A 23,806-nucleotide genomic window follows, 5' to 3' on the forward strand; every position below is an offset into this window, starting at 1 on the left:
TCATATCGATTATAATGTTCGAATTAACGTAGTTCACTGCCTGAACACTGCTTATTTGTGACACGAACGTTTAAGTATATATCACAAGACATTCTAGTAAATAAATATTAAACATGCTAGTTTGGCTGCTTAGTTTGGTGAGCTTTTCCATCCTCCACTTATATATGATGCTTATAAAATGATTTGACAGATAGTTTGCAACGAGGTGTATAATTTTCTTTATGAAATTCTAAAAAAATAATAGCTGACCAAGAAATTAAACTACTTCGTCCTCGAAATTGAATTTGAAATTTTAATTTAAGAATAAAAATCGATGCATCAAAATTATTTAGGAAGTTAATGTATAGCAACGTTTAAATAAAAGGGGTGAACCCATTGCATAGGATTAAGGCATAAAAATACATTTCTATATATTGGGAGGGCGAATCTACATGAAATCTATGGGTTCATGTGAATTAAATATCTCTTGTTCCAACCCTGTATATATGTTAAAAAATTATGAACTATCTATAACTATTTGACCGTGAACCATTTATTATAAGTATATATATATAAATTACATTACAAACACACATAAACTTCAAATTTTTAAAAATTGAATCTTTAATGTCGATTCTATCTCTTTTATAGCATAATTTTTATTATAAAAATTCAAATGATATTAGCCAGATCGGATAAAGTCTATCTAATTTGAGCAATATCAATTGAAAACACAAAGACAAAATTGTTGTAGCATATATATAAATGATCGAACAAAACAATTCAAGGACTAAAATATAAATTATCAGGCACCCTTCACTCCTTCAGATAGTATTTTTGAATCTATACCTTTTGCTTAACATAAAGCTTGATTTTAAAACGAAACGACATCCACCATATCAGTACATGAAAGAGCTATTCTATCTATTATGATTTATGAATAATATCAATCGAACCAACACGAAGACAAAACTAAAATAGCTTTAGCATATATATGATTAGACTAAAACATTTTAAAGAAATGGAATACCTCTAGGCATCCTTCACTATTTCAAATAGTATTTCTTATTCTTCCTTTTTTGTAACATAAAGTTTTATTTCAAAGATGAAACAACGATCTATTTTACCCCTACTTGGTGATACTTATGACCAATCTCATCACCTTCAAAGATCCACAGAGTTTCCTTCATTCTTCTTCTGTGGTGAAATCGTTTTCAGTTCCAAGCATCTTCCAAGCATCTCTTTAACAACCTCAGGGCTCTTGTCCTTAAATTTATCAGCAATAGCGGTGCCACAGATTTCCATCAAAGACTTGATTTTAAGATAATTAGCTACAAATAATATGTCATGTAGTTCATTGAAGGCAACACTCACATACTCTTTCTCGAAATTCTTGAATTCTTCATTTGTGATTGTTGTCTCAGCATGCTTCTTAAGGTACTCGATGACTTTAACGAACGCCTCTCTTTTGATAATGGTGGGCATTGGGATGATGGACACTCGTTCCTCTTTCACCATGTTTTTGATCAATTCAGACTGAAGGGCCAATGACTCCTCGATATAAAATTCCTCATTATCGCCCATTATGAATGTCAACATCTTCTTGATATCTCCTGTTGTTGTTGATGATGTTGATGCCATGTTAATTTAAGAAATTGTGAACCTTTTTAATTCTTTTGCTTGGATGAAAATTTGGTACCGAATGATATGTATATATATTGGTACAAGAGATTTTCGTAATCTGTTCAAACTTAAAAGATATGGAAGTAATTATGTGTCACATTAATTTCTCACTATATATGTATTTAATTGTAATCTATGTATAGATCACACAATAATTATGCATGTGGATTGAATACTCTAATAAATATTAATTAACCTTACGTTATTTAATAAAGCATGATGACATTTTGTATGATCTTCCACTCTTACACGCATTGTGAAAGAAATTTGTGAAATAAGAAATCGTAACAAAAGTAATTGATTTTTCTGGTGAATCCTTTTCCTTGTGGCCGTTCATGATAACTTTTTTTTAATAATGGCTTCTCATATGGTGGTTTAATTTGACCAGCCAAAAAGAATTAAGTTAAGGAGCTACTTTTGAAGAACGCATCACTTCAAATATTTAAGAAAGAACACGTCTGTTACCCAAGCGTGGGTTTGGGAAGGTTTATGCACGATGCTTTTTCTTTTTTCTTCATTTTTTTTCCTTTTTTAGTAAGTAGAGTAATTAGTTCATTAATAAGTAGAGTAATTAGGAATCAGGTGTATATATATATATATATATATATATAGAAAAGGAGGACAATGTATTACACAAAAAGTATTTGAAGACTTGATGTATGTTGCCGTGTTTTTCTTTTGACTAATATATGGTGTTTTGTTTTGGGACACAAAGTAAAACCTACATCAATTGAATGGGCTTTGACAAAGGAGTGCCAGTGTGCCACTGACATGAGTTTAAGTGAGGAATTCCAGAAAAAAAGTTAACTCCGTACAACCTAATCGGGTTCTACTTTCTTAACTCTACTAAGTACTATTTATTTATAAATTTCTACCCTTGTGTTTTTCATCATTTTTTTTTTCATAATGTTAGGGTAGATAACCCACTTATGTGATGGTCTTCAAATGCTTTTTTTTTGTTAATTTTTTTTTTTTTTTTAGGAATAGCATTATCGTATGTGATCATTGTGATTCATTATTTTGAGTAAAGATTATACGTGAAGTTCATTTTCAAGTTGTAAGATGATATGAAGTATTTCATTATAAGGATCATATCAACACTTGAAAATTATTTTTGCCATTTTAAGATCATGATAATGAATTAATATAAAGTAAACTGCTTATAAAAAAGACATATATATACTTGAAAATCAGTTATGGCGTTTTGAGGTCATAAAATGTGATATTTTTATTTAGACATGATTTGGGATTTATTAAAGGTTTAAAACCTTATAAAATTTGAAGTCTTTCTTGTGACTTGCGAAGGACATAATATTTTTTTTAGTGTCTCATTCCCTGTTGACACCTATTAAAATACGGTAAATGTTCTTTTATTGGATGAATCTGTTTCATCCTTAATTATGCATGTGATCAAGCCATATTGACTTTAAATAATGGATTATGCATAGTAGTATTAATTTGTGATTTTACTTCTACGTGCATAATAACATGAATATTAAAGTTCATGTATTGACATATAAAATGTGGGGGTTAACGTGTGAAGAATTATTACAATGCATTTGAAACTGATGTGTACGCTCAAATAGTTTAAATATGAGATATTAAACTTGTGCAATGTGAGGGCTTATTACATGGTTATCTTAGTTGACATCAAAGGAAGTAAGATGCGAGGAATATCATTAAGGAGAAAAACTTCCTTCTAAGTGAAAATATTTCTAGAAACATGTATTTCTTGATAAGTGACGAAAATTTTGTATATATAGCCTTCTATGTGATGGTATGACTTGTAGATTGGTTTGAGATTTAATCAATATTACCATTGTTGAAAAGGCTATTCTAATTATTGTTTGCGTTTCTTTGTAATTATCGAATTGCTATTGCAATATTCAAAATAAGAAGAAATATGAGCTTGCGGCAGAAAGCAATTATGAGTAACTTAAGATCAGAGTAATTGTATTGGAGTGCACTTCATCAAGACATATTGTGGATCAACTAATGCAAAGAACTTGCATAAAGCAAGTCGTACTTCTCAAAAGGAATGGGACTAAAGCCCTTAATTTGTAATTACTGAAGGTGGCAACCCAACCTTATTGATTGGAGATCCCATGACAAAGGTTCAATGTGGTAACAACAAGCTCTCTAGTAATTAGGAGTGTGCAAAAACCGGTTTAACCGATAAACCGAACCAATAAAAATGCTATTGGATTATCGATATCGGGTTATTGGGTTAACGGTTTTGCAAATATTTTTATTGGGTTATTGGTTCGGTTTCCGGTTGTAAGGATTTAGTTAATGGTTAAACCGATAACCCAATAAGCTTTTATTAAAATTACCTTTCTATCCCTAATTATATATTAGTGGATTTAAATTTTAATTTTTAAATGCAAACTTATGTCTAAATTACTTACCGCAGGCATGCTCATTCTCTCAATGTCTCAATTCTCATACAAAACTAGGACTTGCGATGCCTCTCTATATTTGCCTTCTCCCTCACTTCTCAAATGAACAAATAGGGTTGGCCTTGTTTATGAAATGTGAATTGGCCTAGTTTTGTTTTTGAAAGATTGCTACAGTGCATTTTATAGTTTTTATCTTGTAATTTGTGTAGACTTTATGCATGAAGGCAGTATATATATATATATGAACATATGAAAATAAGAAGGCAAAAAAAATTAGCGGAGCATTTTCTTATTGGTTAAACCGAAAACTGAGCCGTTAAGGACCAAAAACCGGTAAACCGAAAACCGATAAGGAATATCTTATCGGTTTGGTTTTGGTTTAGCATATTTACAAACCGAAAACCGATAATTCACAAAACGAACCGAACCGACCGATAAGCACCCCTACTAGTAATTGAAGAAGTACCACAACTTGTTTTTTTTATCTTAGTCCCTTCTTGAATGATTAATTATCATGGTACTTGATGTAACGAGTATGAAAAGTACATACTCTGAATGAATTTAGAGCAAATGATGTTGGATATGCTTCCGTTACACATATCCTCGAAGAATTCACCTATTCGAGTGTGGTTGTGAGGCCGCAACGTAAGAGATAGGGATTTTCTCTAGAGCACTCACAAATCAAGATACGAGCGCAAAGCCGTTAACGCGTGACCTCGTTTATGAACTCGATAAAAATCTCATTTAATGTGTATGTTGAATTGAAGATCGGGCTACAAGATCCTAGTTCAAGACTTTAGTTCACGATGATCCTTCCGGTTGGATTTCATCATACTAAGTGAGGTTCAAATCCACAAGACACCTTCACTGACATCATTATAAAAGGTTGTTTTTGTATTCTTTAAATTCTTGAATCATGTGGAGGATTGTTGGAATTTATTTAGAAGTGATTCAAAATTTAAAAGCAACATTTGAAAAGACACAATATTATGAAGAGGCATTACCCATTCTTTAAAGGATACACCTATTCATTGTGAAAATGTGTCATCCAATCTTAAGGGGTACATTCATTCATGAAAAGGTGTGTTTCACTTCCTATATATACAATCCCATTGCAGATTTATTTTATTTTATTTTTATAACAGATCTAGATCTTTAGGTTCTCTATAATTTCATTCTCTTAAAGAGTCCATTTTTCTTTTTATTTTATATTCCTACAAAAGCAGTTGAGAGATTAAAAGAGTTCACCGGAACTTCTATTTGAGTGCACATTAGAAGGTTCCTGAGTGGTTTATTGTATCTTGGAAGTAGAACGTCGCTTTACTATTTGCACCAGGGTAGCAATGAAAATTTACTTTGAAGACAGCGCCATCCATAGCTTGCCTTAAACCGGGTTTTTCAGTTTCAACTCTATCTTATCTTTATTGTTATTACTATACATTATTTGTCTGTTATTTGTTCTTAATGTGATCATCTTGTAATATTTTTCCAACATAGTTACTAATCAAACGGTATTTAAGAGATAATACTACATGAGGTTTTCCTAATCAAATCAAACACTAAAGGATCATGAAAAGAAAATTTCCTTTTGGCATAAACAAAATTTTCCTCGAAATATCTTTGCCTATAAATCTACATGTATTACAACGTAATTTGGTGAATAGATGATTAATATTTTTTTTCATATAAATTAAAATTCGACAATTCCTTCTTACTTCGTGTCTATCCTAATGTTGGAATTAACATAATTCATTGCACGAACATTTCTGCTTATTTGTGATACGAACATTAAAGTCGTATCTCCAAAGAAAGGCTAAAAAGACTAGCTAGTAAATAATGAAATTTCTCAAAATATAGAATAAGTTAATCTTGATATATGATCGCATTAAAGGAAAATCAATCAAACATAATAATAAATATACTACGAGAAACACAATTTATTTGATATTATACACACTGATGTGTGCATGCAGACTCTTTCATATCTCATCTTTTTTCTGAAGAAATATAGTTTGTCGCCTTTACTTTTGGTTGTGTATGTGTAAATATTAAACTCTCTAGTTTGGTCGCTTAATTTGGTGACTTCAAATTATATAATTAATTTTAAACACATACTTTAATTATTGCTTAATATAAGAATCACTTTCTTTATTGCACCATCTTGGTGCGTTATTGCAAAAACTAACTTGAGCCTGTCGCATACAAGAATAATATTTAGGAGGATCTAGTTTGTAGTTTATAGGTTTACGTGAATCTAATAATTTTTTACTAGATTCTATATGCGTTTTAAGAAATTCACTAAACATTTGTAAACATTTGACGGTGACTCTAATTATTATAGTAAATTAACTTAAAATCCTTGTAGTAATTCGTAAACCTGAATTATTATAGCATGAGCTTTGTATACAGGAAGTTACTTACATGATCAAGAACAAATTCACCTAAGATGCAATAATTTGCAAAGAATTTGCATGGGCCTTTGAAGGAGATATAGATAAACTCTCTTGAGCGTGCTCAACAGGTTCTATCTTTAAGTTTCTTCTTTTAGGACATCTTTTTCTCCTTTTATATTTTGTCGGGAGGAGTTTATTAGGGTTTAAAATATCGAGTTAAGTTATATACAATAACGTTTAAGTGATTTCCCACCCGGTGTCCGGTATCCGCATTGAAGCCCGACTATGTCCGGATTCACGCCGTGTAGGGCCCCATTTGGGGGAAATCGCTCCCTACCAAGGATTTTTCATACCCAAAGCTCGAACCCGAAACCTCTGACTAAGGGAGGAGTAACCCCATCCACTGCACCACATCCTTTGGTGGTACAATCACATTTTTTCTAGTGTTAAACAATGATAGCAAGTGGTAGTTATAGATATCACTTAATGTTTATTATAAGGAATACCAGACAGTATGACGGTCAAGTAAATTTTTTTTTTTTTTTTTTTTTTTTTTTTGAATTGGAACTTGCATGAGCTGATGGCGTATGATTAATTTACTTTTTTTTTTCTTTTACCAATAATGTGCACTAATAGTGGTAGTGAATTAACTTTCAATCATTCTGTTGCAAATCCAAAAGTTCAAACAAGTTTCTATAGCTTGGATACGGGCAATTTGCAGGATTACCCTTCGCTGGGGTGGTCTTTAATTTTTACCCCTCAAAATAGTGGTCTTTAAATTTTACCCTTCAGGCAGAATTTACACCTCACAAGCAGAATTTCTGCCCATGCAAATTCTGCCTTAGATTTGCAAATCAAGCAAAATTTTGCAAAGTCTGCCTAGTGATTTTTTTTTTTTTTTTTTTTATCTGAGCTGGAGTTCGAACCCACAACCTCAGGCTGTTAGGCGAGGGGTATAAATTAAAAATTTGGCAAAAATTAAAGACAACCCCAAATGAAGGGCAATCCGTGCAAAAAAAAGCTTGGATACTCCAATTTTTATGGTGACTAAGAGCTGGCTGGATGGATGGGTTTATGACTTATAAAGTCATAAGTTCGGAATCCTACAAAAGTGATTAAAAACTATTTTGGTTTGAAAACACCTAAAATAAGTCAATCCAAACAGGCTCTAAGCGATAGCTGATGTGAATGAATCCGGTCATGGGAGTAAAGGTTAGGCAACGAGGGACGAAAGGATGAATGATTCTTTGTATGCACGAGCTGAAATACAGTTTGCTCAAAAGAACCAAACATAATTTAGATAACAAACTGAACACTCCAGTCTCTGAAATAGGAATGCTATCACTCAAAGCACACAGAGGACATTCTTAGCCTATACGTCAATAAAGATAACTCAGTAGTGTTTGTTACAAATCGGTGCAGAAACGATGTTGACAAATTGCCACGAGAGAAATATCTTAGGAACGATAAGTCTACTCGATCTTCTCACATATAATGCAGCAACAAAAACAATGTGTCCCTATCGCACAAGCAGCAGAGATGTCCCAGAGATAATCAACCTAATGAATCTTGGCAAGTCATCCCAATTTCTCCATAAATGTTTCTGTCAATGTGCTTCCATTGATAATTTTTGTAGTTGCTACAATTATGTCATATGCCATCCCTTCCTGTAACAGTACAATTAGCATTAGCACATTAGGAGACCAAGTGACTGATTGAAAGCAGTTACTACAGCTAATTGAAAATCTTGCATCAAAAATCATAGAACTCAAAAGTTTATGATTCCTTTTCCATAGAGTGTTTCCAACGAGAGCAATCTCTGATATGATACTGGAATTTTTGACTCTGATAATAAATTTACATGATTAAGGCTTGATAGACTGACCTGGGAGCTCAGGTAACGAAGAGCAGAGATCTCTGCAGATGTCACTCCACCAATGAAAACGACAAGAACCAAAGAACGCCTTCCATCAACAACTCTGGAATATCATCAATGGTATTAGAAGGTTTTAGTACTTCTCAGAGATGATAAAAGAAATTTTCAGCTTTATGCTTGCATAAATTAGCATCACGACAAATATAAGGTCCAGCAACTTTTCAAATGCTAAGAGCAAAGACAGAATAGAATAAGGGAGACATAACGGTTAGGGAGAACTAGTAGTTTCTACAGCATAATGACATAGAGCAGCCATCGCTAGGGTGTCCCTCTCTGCTTTTATCATCCCATTCGTAATGCAACAATAAAATTTTCTACTTTGAGTAAGCCCAGTCTGAGAGTTTGTAGACGAGTGATATCCAGGTCCCACCTTCGTTTTCCTCATTTCATTCATACCTCAATTTCGAACATGATTTATACTATCCTCTTGTCAATGTCACCCCTAAAGTTAACAACCAAACAGATTTCTCTCCACTTATTTGCTTTTTGGGTCTCATCACACTACCCATCATTTACCTCGCTTCAATCTCATCCAATTAGAAAAATCATTCATATTATAGTCTTATCAATATCACCTCAAGTTCACAACCAAACAGGATTTAAGTAATAATGGTAAGCATGCATCTAAAAACTACATTTACGTTCTTTTGACAGTGTTTTATAGGCCAAGGAATGTTAAAGGGCCAGTTAGTAGATGCTCTTTTGATACATACTTGGCCGAGCTATGCGAAGACCCGTTTAATGAGTCTAGTGACGGACTGCTGGAAAATCCACCCTGTAAAGAAACAAGCAAAAACAACAGATTAAGAGTTGTATGCCATCATAAGATGAATAAAAAGTGAAAAATCCATGTGAAGACAAACATAAACAGAAAGCTAAAAGTTTTACCCTCTTAATATCTGAGTGTGGACCTGGCAGCAGCTTCAATATTTCTTCAATAGGGCGCCTGAATATAAAATTTTACAGATATCATAAATAGTGGATTGAGATTAAGAAATTTGGCGCTCCGTTCCATATTACATTTGCTGAGATTGAGGAATTAGCCACCCACATGGTGGACAGAGGAGGAAGGAAATCAATTAATGAAACAGTGGTAAGATTTCTAACTGCAAAAAAAGGAATTAGTGAACTATTCTTGCAAAGACTTAATGCCGTGACTATTTCTCAATGTAATGAAGGCCAACTCTAGGGTTACATAGAATAGAAGTATCTGCTTCCAGTGAACCACAAGGAAATCTTGTCAAAATCATTAAAGCAGCCAGATCCATTTGAAAACCACAATTTATTTGAATTAGGAATGTTAAGACGGGCAACATAACACAGCAAATCTCTTAAGAAGAAGAACTCACCATCCAGATCGAATTGCATGTTGAACCAGGCGAATACTGAGAGGTGCATACCCAGAGAAGACATAGGAGATATCGTTGGGACTGTAATTATCAGAGATCAAATTAAATGCTAAAAATGATTGCAGTGGTAAGGTAGCGATGACAATGACAGCTGTACAAGAATCCGTTTTAAATCCATGGCCATATTTTTCAAGTTTCAAGAGAGAGAAGGGGAAAGCATCTTTTATCATGCTCAAAATATATCATACTTGGCGGTATCAGTATCCTCCACTATAAGCCGCAGAGCACGTTTGATGGTTAACCAATTGCCTTTAGTCTCCTGTAATTATGAAATAAGTTAATAGAGAGAACTGCTGACAAATTCACTGATTCAAAGCAACATTTTTTATGAAAACCCATGAATGAACCTGTTTTTTAAGCAATCCAGACTTCTCCAAATTATTCAAGGTTGCTATATGCTCAAAACCATAGCTGTGAAGCAGCTCTCGCCTAATCAAAAGAGCAGAAGTTCAAAATGTCAGTTAGACGTTCGCGTGGTGACAACTAAAGCATGGAAGCCATGTCAAGCATAAATAATACAGCTATTGTCAGAGTTAACTTGCCTCAAATAGTCAAAATTCTTCTTGGGCAACCCTGAATTTGTTATTGAGAACAGGATGAGAAGACGTAGAACATTGATAAGTGGCTCTTGCTTATGGATCATCTCCTCAATGTACTCAAAGCATCTGAATTTACCCAGTAAGGAAGAAGTAAGCAAATAGAACATGGAAACATTCACCTTATAAGAAAAGGAAAAGGGTAAAGCAGACCACTTCCCACCCCTTAGAGGGCTCTTGCATTTACATCCCATATATATCACCTTTTTCTTCTCACTTTCCTCCAATGGCATACAATTGCTTGACTAAGCAACAAGACGGTAAAATCAAATTTTCAAAGAATTTAATAGTAACAATATTATTTCTCATGAATCCTGCAAATGACACGAAAACTGTTGATTTAACTGCAAGACATGAGTTGATGGTATTGCAGGCATTTTGCTCTAAGTAGTTATTTTCTGCATGGAGACTAGCATTTGTTGAGAAGAATATCTTCTTTTTTATTTAGGTTGGTTTAATGTGGATTGGCCAAGAGAGCTCTGCCCTTCTGATTGAATAGTAACTATGTTTCTTTACCACACAATAAATAGAAAAAAGGGAAAAGGGTCAAATATACCCCTCTACTTTAGTTTATTGGCTAACTTTGCCCTCCGTTAGTCAAAGTAGTCAAATATACCCCTCCGTTAGCCAAAGTATACACATATATCCTTGAGTGGATGGAAATCCCCAAATCAGCCAAAATTACCCATTTACTAAAATTACTCATGCCCCCTAACTTAGACTGACCCGACCCAAAAAATAATTTCACCCCACCCTAATATACCCCTCTACGCTTCTATTCTTCAGTCCGACACAAATCTGTCTCTCTCTTCAATTTTTCTCTTCCATTGCTCAAGTGGTTGCATAATTTTCTTTCCCTCTTTTCAAGTTTTCTCTTCCATTGCTCACGAGATGTCACAAAATTGTTGTTCGTCACAGAGGAGGTGCAAATGTGTTTCTAATTGCTGATTTTACAGAAAATGCAACATACATTTGACTTGTTAGGATTGCAAGATGTAAGCTCTACGATACAGTATACACATTACAGTTAAATCAATGGCCTTGCATGTCAAGTGTCTCATCCAGACGTTTCACTTTCTAATCCTTCACTAAACGGAGAACAATTTCCAGGAAGTTTGCACCATTAGAAAGTATTACCATGCTCAAAGAATAAGAAATAAAATTCAAGGGAAAAAGAACAAACATATAAGATACTTTATTGCTGATAATTAAACAAGTATAGCTGATATGGATAGGAACAACTCTTCTTTCATTGCAACATCTTCTGTAAAAGCCATAAACTTCGATTGAAAAAAAAAAAATTATGAGGCAATACATGTACCAACTACCACCTGCTCTTTGTTATTTTTGGAAACAACAATGATTTTATAGATGTCAATAGCCAAGCACTAACACAGTGCTTGTGAGTTACAAAGTGTAAAGTCCCCTAATGAAAGAAAACTATATTGATGAACTCTGTGTTTTAACTACTTTAGGCATCAAACTTATGGGGTGAAATTATTTTTTGGGTTGGGTCGGGTCTAACTTATGGAGCATGGGTAATTTTAGTTAAATGGGTAGTGTTGGCTGATTTGGGGATTTCCATCCACTCAATGGTATATGTGTATACTTTGGCTAACAAAAGGGTATATTGACTACTTTGGCTAACGGAGGGCAAAGTTAACCGATAAACTAAAGTAGAGGGGTATATTTGACCATTTCTGCTCACTTTCCTCCAATGGCATACAATTGCTTGACTAAGCAACAAGACGGTAAAATCAAATTTTCAAAGAATTTAATAGTAACAATATTATTTCTCATGAATTCTGCAAATGGCACGAAAACTGTTGATTTAACTGCAAGACATGAGTTGATGGTATTGCAGGCATTTTGCTCTAAGTAGTTATTTTCTGCATGAAGACTAGCATTTGTTGAGAAGAATATCTTCTTTTTTATTTATTCTCAACATCTTCTTTTTTATTTAGGTTGGTTTAATGTGGATTGGACAAGAGAGCTCTGACTGTCTGATTGAATAGTAACCATGTTTCTTTACCACACAATAAATAGAAAAAAAGGAGGAGTGAGTAATGGTCCACACCCTTGCTCACAAACACACAATAAATACTACATGGCATCATATCATGCATGCAAAGAATTTGTTCTTGCCAACAAAAACTGGACTTGCATTTACAAACGTCCAACATTTGAAGCCAAGCACTCGATGCAACAGAGATTTCTGAATATTTTTAAAAGAGCTGTAAGGTTGATATTGTCTAAAAACTACGGAAGTCATTAATCAGTGGAATGAAAAGCATAACTTTACTCACATATCATAGCTTTCAGCCTCAACAAGAGTTTGCTCCATATCAAGTCGGCCAAGGAATGAAGGTTTGGATGTAAACGTAGTCAAATGCTGACCAAGATTTATGTGTCTCTGGAATGGAAAGCCAATAGTGTTATAACATTGCTAATGTCAATAAGATCATTGTAGAATCAAACATTAGAAAAGAACTCTTACGGTCATTTCTGGCAAAGAGTTAAGCTTTTTGACAAAATCCTTCAACTCGGAGACTGTTTGGTTCTACATGTAATACACAACATAACACAAAAGTCAATTATTGAACTAGCAAAGCTAAGACATGCACATCTAAGATTACTGACTAACCGTGGTCTGCATCTCTGTGTAATCTTGCTTCATGGAAGTTGCTTTTTGACGTAGAACCTGCAATCATACTGCAAATGACAATTAAAGAAACAGAAGACTAAGGAAAGAAGATGAGCAACTTGAATCTTATGATAGATTGGTATGTATGCTGAAGTCCCCTAGACTTTGTTAAAAGAAATGGAGAGAAAATAAATCAACCTGGACAACGACTTCAAAGTTCTGATCCCGTATCTCTTTGAACAATTTGTCACTACAAAGGCACAGAATTAAAATTTCACAAAAGAGAAATAAAACAGAAAACTCTTTTGTTTTAAAAAGACAAAACAATAGTAGATATATATTTCCCAGTGGTCACATCTGACTATACTGAAGGACATAACAAGACCTGCATGTATATGATAAAATACCTTATAACAGAAGAAACTGCATGCATAAGAATCAAGGGAATTATCATGTTACACATAAAAGAAACATGAAGTATATCACTAGAAATCATACAAGAATTTATTGCTCTGTACAGTTTATGTATCCCAATTTACATCACTAGAATTTCTTCATTATCCTTCAAAAAGCATAACATTCTTTTTTTGGGGGAGATGAAAAAGGTAAAGCCAAAAAGCATAACATTCTTGTAACCTGTGAGGTCTAATAACAATTAAACTAATTTACCTTGAATTAAGGGGAACCTTTATTTTCTTGCCTTCTTGCTGGGCACCCATAATAGATGAATCTAGTTCCACCGCACCATTATTGATACCAAGAAACTGCATGAAGCCAATTAGAGACAGCTTTAAAAATATTCACAGCATATATAGTCTGCTTATTGCTCTAGAAGCTGCAGACACATGATACAACCATGAACTGCTGCCTAGACAATATCTTAACGATACAGATCCATAGCAATTCTAAGAATATCACTTTACCTCGTCCAACAGCCCTTCATATGTTAACTGCGAACACATTGGAGTGATCATATCCACCTGCACAATATCCAAGAGAGTCTTAAAACCACAGTGACAAATGGATATAAAGGCCACAACAAACCTATGAAGGTTGGAGAAATATAAATAAAACCAAAGCAGTAAAGAGCTTAACTGACCGTATGGGAACACAAAAAGGAGTAAAACTATATCAAGTAGCAAGATTAGACCTGATGAATTATTTACTGTCTGCATACCAGGCATAAGATGAACTGCTTTTTCCAGCATATTCTCTCACCTTTGTTCTTCTTTGAAAACTCTCTCTCTCTCTCTCTCACACACACACACACACACACTATCCTACCCAATAGAATGACAATCACTACCTATTCCAGAAAAGGCAGAAAAAACATTTTGTTGAAAACATAGTACAATAAACTAGCATGAACCTTCAAGAAATCCTAGAATTTAGTCTCATCTATACCAAATAATCGATAAGGTCACACAGCAATTCTATACTTTTTTATAACAGCATTATATAAAATACAATGAGAGAGGAGGAAGGGGAAGGCTGAGTGGAAGAAAGAAAAGGTGTGGTACCTCTCTGTCCAAAAGGATGATAGTATTTATTTCAGGCACACCCATCTGCAGTTAAAGACAAATTGGTATTATTTTGTGACAATGTATGGTGCCCAAGTATTTTTGAAATATGATCTTATTCTAGTGGATTCAAGATTTTGAGTTACCTCGGATGTGTTCACTGGTTCTTCCGATTGCATCCGATTTAGAATGTCCGCAACACGAACTGATGCTTTCCCTTTGGCCCTCACATTTGGAATCAGTCCAAAGGAAAACTACAGTTACAAACAAAAAACTGTTAGAAAATGTTTAAGTTTAACCTGCTTTTCCTAAAAACAATGAAGCCTATTCAAATAATAGTTGGTTCTATCAAGTAACCATAAAAAGCACCTCGAGTTTATGGATAGCTTTTGCTATGTGCCACAGGGAGGTAGTGTCACCGTCAACTAGGTGCTCCTGTCATACAAATCGAACTATTTTTACATATGCCAATCTTTTTCTTTAAAAAAAGTTCAATCTTTTCTTTGGACCAAACTGTGAGGAACAGACGTACTTTGTAAGCAACATCAAGTTCAAAGGATAGTACATCCTCATCCAGTGGAATCAGATAAAGGGGATACTCGCCTATAGTCAACAAGTGATGAACTTTTTCTTCCTCAAGTATCTGTCAAGATCATATACAATTGTTAATGAGAAATACATGCCAAACTAAATCCGTAAAAGAAGTTTATCTTTGATATTAAAAAAAGGCTAACCTTCTCACATACAACTGCACGACGAGGGACAAAATAAACAAAATACTCCCTTTGAATCCCTTTAGAAATATCATTATGGATGTGTGAGCAAATGAACTTCATCAAGTCAAGCTGGGCTCGGACTAGATAGACTACTTTTGTGCAATCAGTTTGAACTGGTTCCGCATTAAGATGCCGTAATTCAGCCCCATGCTCCTGTTTATAGGGGTGAAAAACACTTGAATTAGGAAGGAAGAGAACCATTTTCAGTTAATGTCACAGCAAATAACTGTTCTATTTTCCTTAGTAATTTCTAGAATTTTACAATTCTTATACCAGTTCCTTTCTCCAGCATCAATTCATTGTCTTAATTATAACCCAAATCAGAAACGGCAGCTAGGTGCACTTGCCAGACCACAGCCAGCCTGCATTTCTGCAAGAGGCCATTTCCACGGCAGGCGACAACTCTTACCGTTGTGCCAAGATTTCCCTTCTTATTATAACCCAAAATAGTTACAAATACCAAGGACCTGAAATTCATACAGGCTTAATAAATTACACTTCGCACTCAAGAGGGTGGTCTAACTGTCAATAAGTGGGAAATGAATCATGAGATACCAGAACTCAAATCTCAACCGAAGCAAAGATATAAATGAAATAGGTGCAATCGTCTAGGCTTTGGTAAGGCAAAGTTACCAGGTACATGTGCTAGTGAAAGATATTAATAGGTACCCAGTGGATAAGTGGAGGCATCCAAGTTGACTCGGACACAACCGTTAAAAGAATTAAATAAGCCTCAATAAACTAGGTATCACTATTGGAACTTTTTTCCCAACAATCAATATTGACTTGACACAGAAGATTATGATTTGACCTCATAGTCGCATCCACCATTGCTCTAGAAGCAGACAGGGTACTAAAGTGAACAAGAGGTGCTATTTCGTGGTGCTCGTTTGAAGTTTTCTAAAAACTGAGTTTACAAAAAATGTTGGTTTGAGCTGTTTTCCAACAAAAAACATATCTTTTTATGGAAGAATTTACTAAGTTTTTCAAAGCTTTCAAGAACTCAAAAACAGAGGACATTTCAAAAAAAAAAAGAATCAGTTAACTTAGCTCACAAATGCTATTTGCAAAAACCCCCAAAATAGAAAGTGCAGAAAAGTCAAAATTTCAGTTCAAATTCAGTAAAGTAAATACTATAACTGACTATGAAGACAATTACCTTAAGAAGTGAGCTCTGTACAACAAGAGAGAGTGATCCACCAAGCTTGGGATCAATTACCAAACACTTTTTTCCCCTAATCTGCAACTCCAAACAAAAAAAAAAAAAAAAAAAAAAAAAAAAAATCAATTAAAGTTTCCATTTTTCAATTAAGCTTACAAAAACAGATGGTGCAAAAGCTACTCCTCCATCCCAATTTATGTGACGCTCTTTCCTTTTTAGTCAGTACCAAAAAAATGACATCTTTCTATATTAAGTTAACGGTTTAACTTTTTATTTTTATTTTTTTATGACACCAATTTAACTTTAAACTTCCTATTTTACTCTTAAAGAGATGAATTATAGCCACACGAATATAAAAAAACCATTTTAGTCTGCAAGTTTCAAAAGTCTTACTTTCATTCTTAAACTCCGTGCTCAATCAAACACCTTCACATAAATTGAAACAAAGGGAATAGTAAGAAAGCTACAATTTTTAATCAAATAAAGTTACCAATTTTCAGTTAAATTCATATAAAAGAAATGGTATAAAAGCTATTCCCTCCGTCTCAATTTATGTAACACTCTTTCTTTTTTAGTCCGTCCCAAAAAGAACGACACTTTTCTATTTCTACAAACAATTTAACTTTAAAATACCCATTTTACACTTAAAAAGACGATTTATAGTCACACAAGTATCTGCAACTCAATTTATCCCGCAAGTTTCAACCTTTATTTCTTAAATTCCGTGCCCAGCTCATAAATCAGTAGAAAAGCGACAAAAATTATTAAATAAAAATCAATAAAAGAAACTTACGTTCTTGAGAATTGTTAGCAGCTCTTTCTGTGATTGATCTCTGTTTTAAGTCATCAATTAGAGAAAAAAAAATTGGGGATATAGAGATAGTATAGAAGTAAGTACATTATGCATATGTAATTGTACCTTAAAGCTTTCAGATTTATTGGAGCATTATCCAAATTCGGTACTTGCGCCATTTTTCGATCGATTTTCTCTCTAGCTTTCCCTGTTGATTTTGATTTACAAGCACGAAAAAATTGCACGGTTTGACCTTCAAATCGGTTGTGTCTTCAATTTTTGGCCCTTCTAATGGGCTGGTTTTAAATTTTGACCTTTAAAGTTGAACTTATTATAACTAGCGGGCATAAGTTATTGGGGAAATAACATCTTTAGTCCCTCTAGTATTGCTTTATTGCAGTTTTAGTTCCTGAGATATGTAACAAAGTTTGACAGCTAGTAAAGAGATAACTTATTCATGTATTAATTTTTGTATATTTATATCATATTTGGTAGTCAGTTACAAGTAAATTATTTAGGTATAAAATTAGTATGATGTTTAGTTGCAACTTATAAATTAGCATAATTAATACATGTATAAATTATGAGGTAATTGTGTATTATTTTATGCGGAGTAAAAGATGAAATTACTAACCCATAAACAACTAATACATGAATTAAAAATTGAAATGACAATATTACCCTCGTCACTTCCCACTTAAATACTTTCTTTTTCTAAACAAAAATTTTTATATAATATTTTAATTATAATTATAAACAAATATTTTAATTTTAAAGAGTATATAATACTTATTAATTTTGAATATAACAAACTAAACATTCAAAGAACTAATTTATGCAAAAATGAACCCGGGTGACCCGAAACACTCAATAGCCAATTTTTCAAAGGTTGTGAAATTGCTGCTGTTCTCACATGGCGGAGGCTTGACTGCATTACAGTCAAAGTAGTAAGTATAATTCCAAAACTACCCTTCCTATCACTAAACTGTACGTTGTATTTGTTGAGTTCCGTGGTTCATTAATGTACAATATGGTATGGTAGTATGGTATTAACAGTATGGTGTAGTATGGTATGGTATAATAACTGTAAGTTTGCTAAAATACTTGTATTAATTAGAAAATTAGTTTATATATATAAATAAAACTTAGGTAAATAATATAATAGAAACTTTAAAAAATAAGTAGGTGTGGGTTGTGGTGGAGGGATGGGTTAATGTGACATTTGTATTGTTTAGGTTAAGGGATATGGTATTGTATATAATAAACTTGTAATACGTTTCTTAAAAAACCACCAAACTGGTTACAAAAATTGAACTCTTATATAATCAGAAAATTACAACGGTTATATATATTAATACAACATAATTTAGGAAACAACGTATAAAATACGCTATAAAACTACATAAAAAAAAGTAGGTGGTATAATAAAGGGTAACTAAGGGACTAAAACCGCTATTTCCTAAGTGGTTTAGGGATGGGTGGTGTGAGTGGGGAGTAAGTAATAATTTCGGGAATTCATGAGATTATTTTATACTACGGGTAGTGGGTGGTAGGATGGGGGTGAGTGGTTGTGGGGTGATATATTTCTATATTTAAAAATGGTGAAAATTTCTTTTTACCCTAGTGGGATTTATAGGGGTATCTGGTTATAATGGAGAATCAAAATATTTCTTTCTTAAATTTTGTGCCTAGTTAAACTATATCATATAAATTGAGACGGGGGGAGTATTATTTAATTTCAATATTATTTTATTCTATCATTTATAATTTCATGGAATATCCTTGTTTATCCCATCCCACCAACCAAACGACCCGTAAGACATAATTTTGATATTATAATGGATACAAACTTATGGTTTTATACCAAATGACTCTTTTTTCCTTTGACATTAATCGAACCACGGATTTAAAACTATAAAAAACTAAACTTAACTTGTATTTATTTACCCCTTAAAACTTTTCATCCCAATTATTTACCACCGAGAGTTAAAAAAAAAAAAGTAAAAAAAAAAATTAAGAGAGTGAAAATATAAAAGTTGGTATATATATATATATATATATATTATTATTATTATATAATTAAAAAATAAAATAAAAATAATATATAATTAAAAAATAATTAATTATTTTTTTCTCTCCACCCCAACCCCACACCACAGCCCCCCGCCCTCTTCTTCACCCCACAACACCACCATCTTCTTGATATTTTTTATTTTTCTTTTCTTTTCCTCAGTCCTTAACCACCGTAGAACAACAAGAACACCCATATATTTCATCCCATTCCTTCTCAAAATATTTAAAAATAATTTTTTTTCCATAATCATTATTCCAAACTTTATTTTTGAAAGAAAACAAAAATCAAAATCAAGAAACCAAAAAAATGGTGAAAATGGTAAGATGATTTATAGAATATAGAGAGAAAGAAGGAATTTGTGAAGAAGAAAGGAGGAGGGCCGTACGGGCCGGGAATATACATGAAAAGACGAAACGCGGGGTTTTAGACAGGGCGGTGGGGGCGGGGTCAGTTATTGGGGGGTTTTAGGAAGATGGTGGTGGTTATAGAATAATGATTATGGAAAAAATGAGGTTGCTAATAATAATAATAATTTCTTAAACAATTTGGATGAATTTGAAAAGGAATGGGATGAAATTATGTTGTTCTTATGGGTGTTTATGGTAGGATGAGGAGAAAGAGAAGGAAGAGAAAAATAAAAAATGATTTAATTTTTTAGTATTATTATTTTGGTTGGCGGCGGCATTTATAATTCCATGGAAAAGAAGAAGAAAGAGAGAAGGAGGAAAAGAAGAAGAAAGAGAAAAAAAGAATAAAAGAAAAACAAAATGAAGGGTTATCTTTTTGACGTGGCAATGACGTAAACGACGTGGGCAACGATGTGGCAATAAGACATAATACACCTCCTGTAGAGTATTATTTTCTCGGGGTGGTATAATTGGGATGAAAGTATAAAATACAATACGGGTTTAAGTTTAGTTCTTTAATATAAACTTATACCAAATGACTCTTTTTTCCTTTAGTGGGGACTTAAGGATTAGTCCAAGTTGAATATGGGCTTTTCATATTATCTTTAGTATGTTGGGCCCTTGAATGGGCTTCAAAAATAGTCCAACTTTACAAAGTTTATACTACAATTTAGGGTGTGTTTGGTGTGACGGTGTTTTTCACAAGAGAATATTTTCTCGAAAAATAAGTGATTTTTCTATTCATTTTCTTGCGTCATTTTCGATCGGTTTCTTGAGCTCTCATGTTGATTGATTTTGTGAGCAGAGAGATGTTACAAACACGACATTATTGAAGCTTTATTCAACTTTTTCTTTAGTGTGGACTTCTATGGAAATATTGTCCAAGTTGAACATGTGCTTTTCATATGAGGTCAATGGTGCTAATCATTACTGAGGTCAATGGTGCTAATCATTCATACGAGCTAATGCCAAAACCCAAATATTTGAGTTCCATCAAGACATTACCAATTTAGGACTGCGCGGCCCCACCCTGACTCTTTATGAAGTTTTAACTTCGTGATATTGACTTTCCCTTTGTTAGCTTCATGCTTCAAGAATTATGGTCAAAGTTTATATTACTTCTTTCGTCCGATCTTATATAGTAGTGTTTGACTGGGCACAATATGAATAAAGAGCAAGTATCTGTATTGTATTTTGTTTGTGGTGTGACTAAGTCATTTCCGACAGATTTAAATGAAACGTTAGAATTGTTGGAAAGACAATGCTCGCTATTATTGCTATGAAGATAATGACTAAGCATGACTTGAGAAACTTCTGTCAATTGTGACATTACAATTTGTGTTACATCATACCTATCTAACTAAATGTAGTTGTTCAATTTCGAGCTAATAGATCTAATAAGTTTGAGCTTAACAATATATTAAGTCGGCCGAATAGACTCACTATTCATCAATTTAAGCTTGTTATCTTTTGCCTTCAAATTTCACGTTAATCATCACAGATATGTTTTGATAATATTTATGTCGTTTTAAGAAGTTTTTAATAATTGACATAGTATATATGTGCAACGCAGTCCAAAAACTAGTATATATGTGTGTTATTTTACTTTCTCTTTGTGTGTGTTGTAGGAGAGAGGGGGGGGGGGGGGGGTTGAGCAACTTTCTTTGTCTCTCTTTTTGCAACTGTGATTGGACTTGAGCCTAACATTTCTTATATTTTGTGCTGAAATAGGTGTTGGAAAGTCAAGAGCAACCACTCTCAAGCAAAAAATAGACAGGTATCCCCTCTCTTTAGCTTCTTCATTCCTATTTCTTTCCTGTAGCATGTCCTTTCTTTTTCTTGTTCAGATTACATTTCAGCTTTTTCATGGATCCCTTGTTTAATTTGTTTCTCAGGAAGGCTGAAAGAGTTCGCAGAAGCAACAGAACAACTTTATCTGCTGGGGTTATTAAAGCTAATGTAGCCGCCAACAGCTTTAGCTCTACGCCTCTGGAAAATAAGAATTTGGCGCCTCCACTAGTTTGTGATAAGGGATCTTCATTCCTCGGAAAAACATCCTGATAACTTCTTGCCCGATATTGCTTGGCCTGTTATGAGCAACCTCCACTTTTTGATCCAAATCCTTATCTACAGGCTTTCCATCAGTAGGGGACATGATCTCAAACTTGTGTGCAGCTTCTCCAGCGACTAGAGCTAACAATAAGGGCCCACCAACAACTGTTGCATAGCTATAGAACAAAAAGAATTCCCCCCGACACCTAGCATCATCGACAACATGACCAAATGTATCAACATTGGTGTCCCAAAACACATATGGGAAAAGCATTGCAACCTTATTTAACAACCCAAAACCCAATCTTTTTATTGTGTCCAGCTTCCGCTGAGGCAACACTGGGATGAACTTGATAGAGCCACTCTTCAAAACTCCAAGAGGAACAGTGCACAATGCCATATCTCCCTCAAATACTTGGCGCCCAGCAACAACCTGCACACTGTCACTACCATAACGAATGGTATGCACAGTTTTCTCAAAACTAATAGGTATATTTTCAGCCAGTGCCTGAACTAATCTGCCATTTCCACCAGGCAAGAAGCAGTGATCCCCTCCCATATCATAGGGGCCATCTTGGTCCCAAAATGATAAGGAAAGAATTGAAAGCAAACCTGCATTTGCAAATTCCAGATTCGCGAGATGCTAGTTAAATAAGCTCATCTCCTCATCACTCATGCCAGAAACCTCTTGGGAAGTCTCCAATACAGCTCCAAGAGAGACATCCCGAGAAATTCCTTGCCTAAGCTTACTTGCCTTATCCAAAAGCCGGTTATAGGAAACCTCCACTTTTTGATCCAAATCCTTGTCTACAGGCTTTCCTTTGGCACGATAGAGCGGACATTCGTCTCTCACCTTATGAAGTTTATATGAAAGTTGTCATGCCAAGAGACCGATCGGATTCCCTAGTGTACCTGTCAAAACACTCTGTCCTAAATCAGCAGCTGCCATCTTATTCCGTCCTTCCATCTTTTTCGTATACACCCTTCCACCTGCACGCTTTCGTCCATCCAAAACAGTTACCTTAAACCCAAACGACAAGGTCGCCAACCCAGCAAGTCCTGTCCCGATAATAATCACTCTACCCTTACTTGGATCAATTGGTATCATGTCCTTAATGACCGATGTCAACCCAAAATTAATATACCCATATCATACCAAGTAGTTATAAGCAGAATCTAATAACCCACTAAAGCGTTTAGGTATAACATCAACAAACATATCTTTCGTCACCCAATTCGACACATTTTCATGCCATTTGGTAATAATATGATTTCTGATTAAAATGTAATTAACCTTTTCTATTCCGCCAACTACAGATACAACCCCAACTTCAATTTCTTCATTGGTTAACCAATCACTTGGAAACCCAACAATCAATGCCTCAGAGGTTGACTCTTTGTTTATAAGAAATAATCTCATCGGAAACATCTCGCCTTCTCGAATTTGAACTATTAACAACGTTAGAATTAAGGTTTGTGTTTGCAAAATTGGAACTTTCCACTTGGGCTTTGCTAAATTGACCAGAAGAAGATGAAGACAGCAATGCAAACTGTTCATTGACATTACTGAGAGAATTACTGTATACGTGCTCTATCCATGCTTCAAATACTTATGAAGATAGCACAAGGTACATGTGCTTCATCTCCCAGCGCAAATTGCGGTGTTTGGTAAAAGACTAGGATATTGTGGAAGCCGAAACTTTGCATTACTTGGCTCTTCTATGGTAATATCTTTAATGTCATCTTTTCTCTTTGCTCATTAAAATCTTACAGCTGTTGGACATCTTTATAAGCCTCTACTATTTTAGCAAATTAGCATGGTTAATGCGAACTTTAATATCTTTTGTATGATTGTGTTATAATAGCTTGTGTCTGAAACAACACTTAAATTTATGCCAGCACGAAAAACTTACAGTAAACATAGATCTTAGTTCTTTTTGTAATGTCGGAACTAATGTTGTTGGCAGCAGCTCTAACTCTATG

General features: G+C 34.1%; 2 protein-coding genes and 1 pseudogene across 2 annotated transcripts; all 3 read right to left on the reverse strand.

The window, feature by feature from the left end:
- Window positions 1-1,143: 1,143 nt before the first annotated feature.
- LOC132066260 (SKP1-like protein 4) lies at window positions 1,144-1,620 on the reverse strand. Its single transcript, XM_059459606.1, has one exon. The coding sequence runs from the start codon at window positions 1,618-1,620 to the stop codon at window positions 1,144-1,146; it is 477 nt and encodes a 158-aa protein (XP_059315589.1).
- Window positions 1,621-7,725: 6,105 nt separating this feature from the next.
- Window positions 7,726-17,526, reverse strand: LOC132068079 (vacuolar protein-sorting-associated protein 33 homolog). Its single transcript, XM_059461543.1, has 22 exons — window positions 17,417-17,526; window positions 17,291-17,330; window positions 16,495-16,575; window positions 15,294-15,488; window positions 15,092-15,202; window positions 14,929-14,994; window positions 14,706-14,813; window positions 14,560-14,604; window positions 13,963-14,019; window positions 13,709-13,803; window positions 13,238-13,289; window positions 13,040-13,096; window positions 12,893-12,955; window positions 12,702-12,808; window positions 10,342-10,464; window positions 10,147-10,228; window positions 9,988-10,058; window positions 9,740-9,820; window positions 9,279-9,336; window positions 9,104-9,165; window positions 8,340-8,433; window positions 7,726-8,121 (listed from the first exon to the last, which is right to left on the reverse strand). Exons 1-22 carry the CDS (start codon window positions 17,467-17,469, stop codon window positions 8,032-8,034), a joined length of 1,791 nt encoding a protein of 596 aa, XP_059317526.1. The 5' UTR covers window positions 17,470-17,526; the 3' UTR covers window positions 7,726-8,031.
- A 4,226-nt stretch (window positions 17,527-21,752) lies between these two features.
- On the reverse strand, window positions 21,753-23,607 carry LOC132066261 (protein FLOWERING LOCUS D-like; annotated as a pseudogene).
- Window positions 23,608-23,806: the final 199 nt, after the last annotated feature.

The sequence above is a fragment of the Lycium ferocissimum genome, chromosome 8 (genome assembly GCF_029784015.1).
Source record: "Lycium ferocissimum isolate CSIRO_LF1 chromosome 8, AGI_CSIRO_Lferr_CH_V1, whole genome shotgun sequence".
NCBI classification, from domain to species: domain Eukaryota; kingdom Viridiplantae; phylum Streptophyta; class Magnoliopsida; order Solanales; family Solanaceae; genus Lycium; species Lycium ferocissimum.

Bases quoted from the DNA above. Each gene is read 5' to 3' on its own strand.
- LOC132068079 (XM_059461543.1), bottom strand. From the start codon at position 17,469: ATGGCGCAAGTACCGAATTTGGATAATGCTCCAATAAATCTGAAAGCT. The intron at 17,331-17,416 runs GTACAATTACAT...GACTTAAAACAG, and splicing joins ATAAATCTGAAAGCTTTAAG to AGATCAATCACAGAAAGAGC. The intron at 9,337-9,739 runs GTGAGTTCTTCT...TTTTATATTCAG, and splicing joins CATGCAATTCGATCTGGATG to GCGCCCTATTGAAGAAATAT.
- LOC132066260 (XM_059459606.1), bottom strand. From the start codon at position 1,620: ATGGCATCAACATCATCAACAACAACAGGAGATATCAAGAAGATGTTG.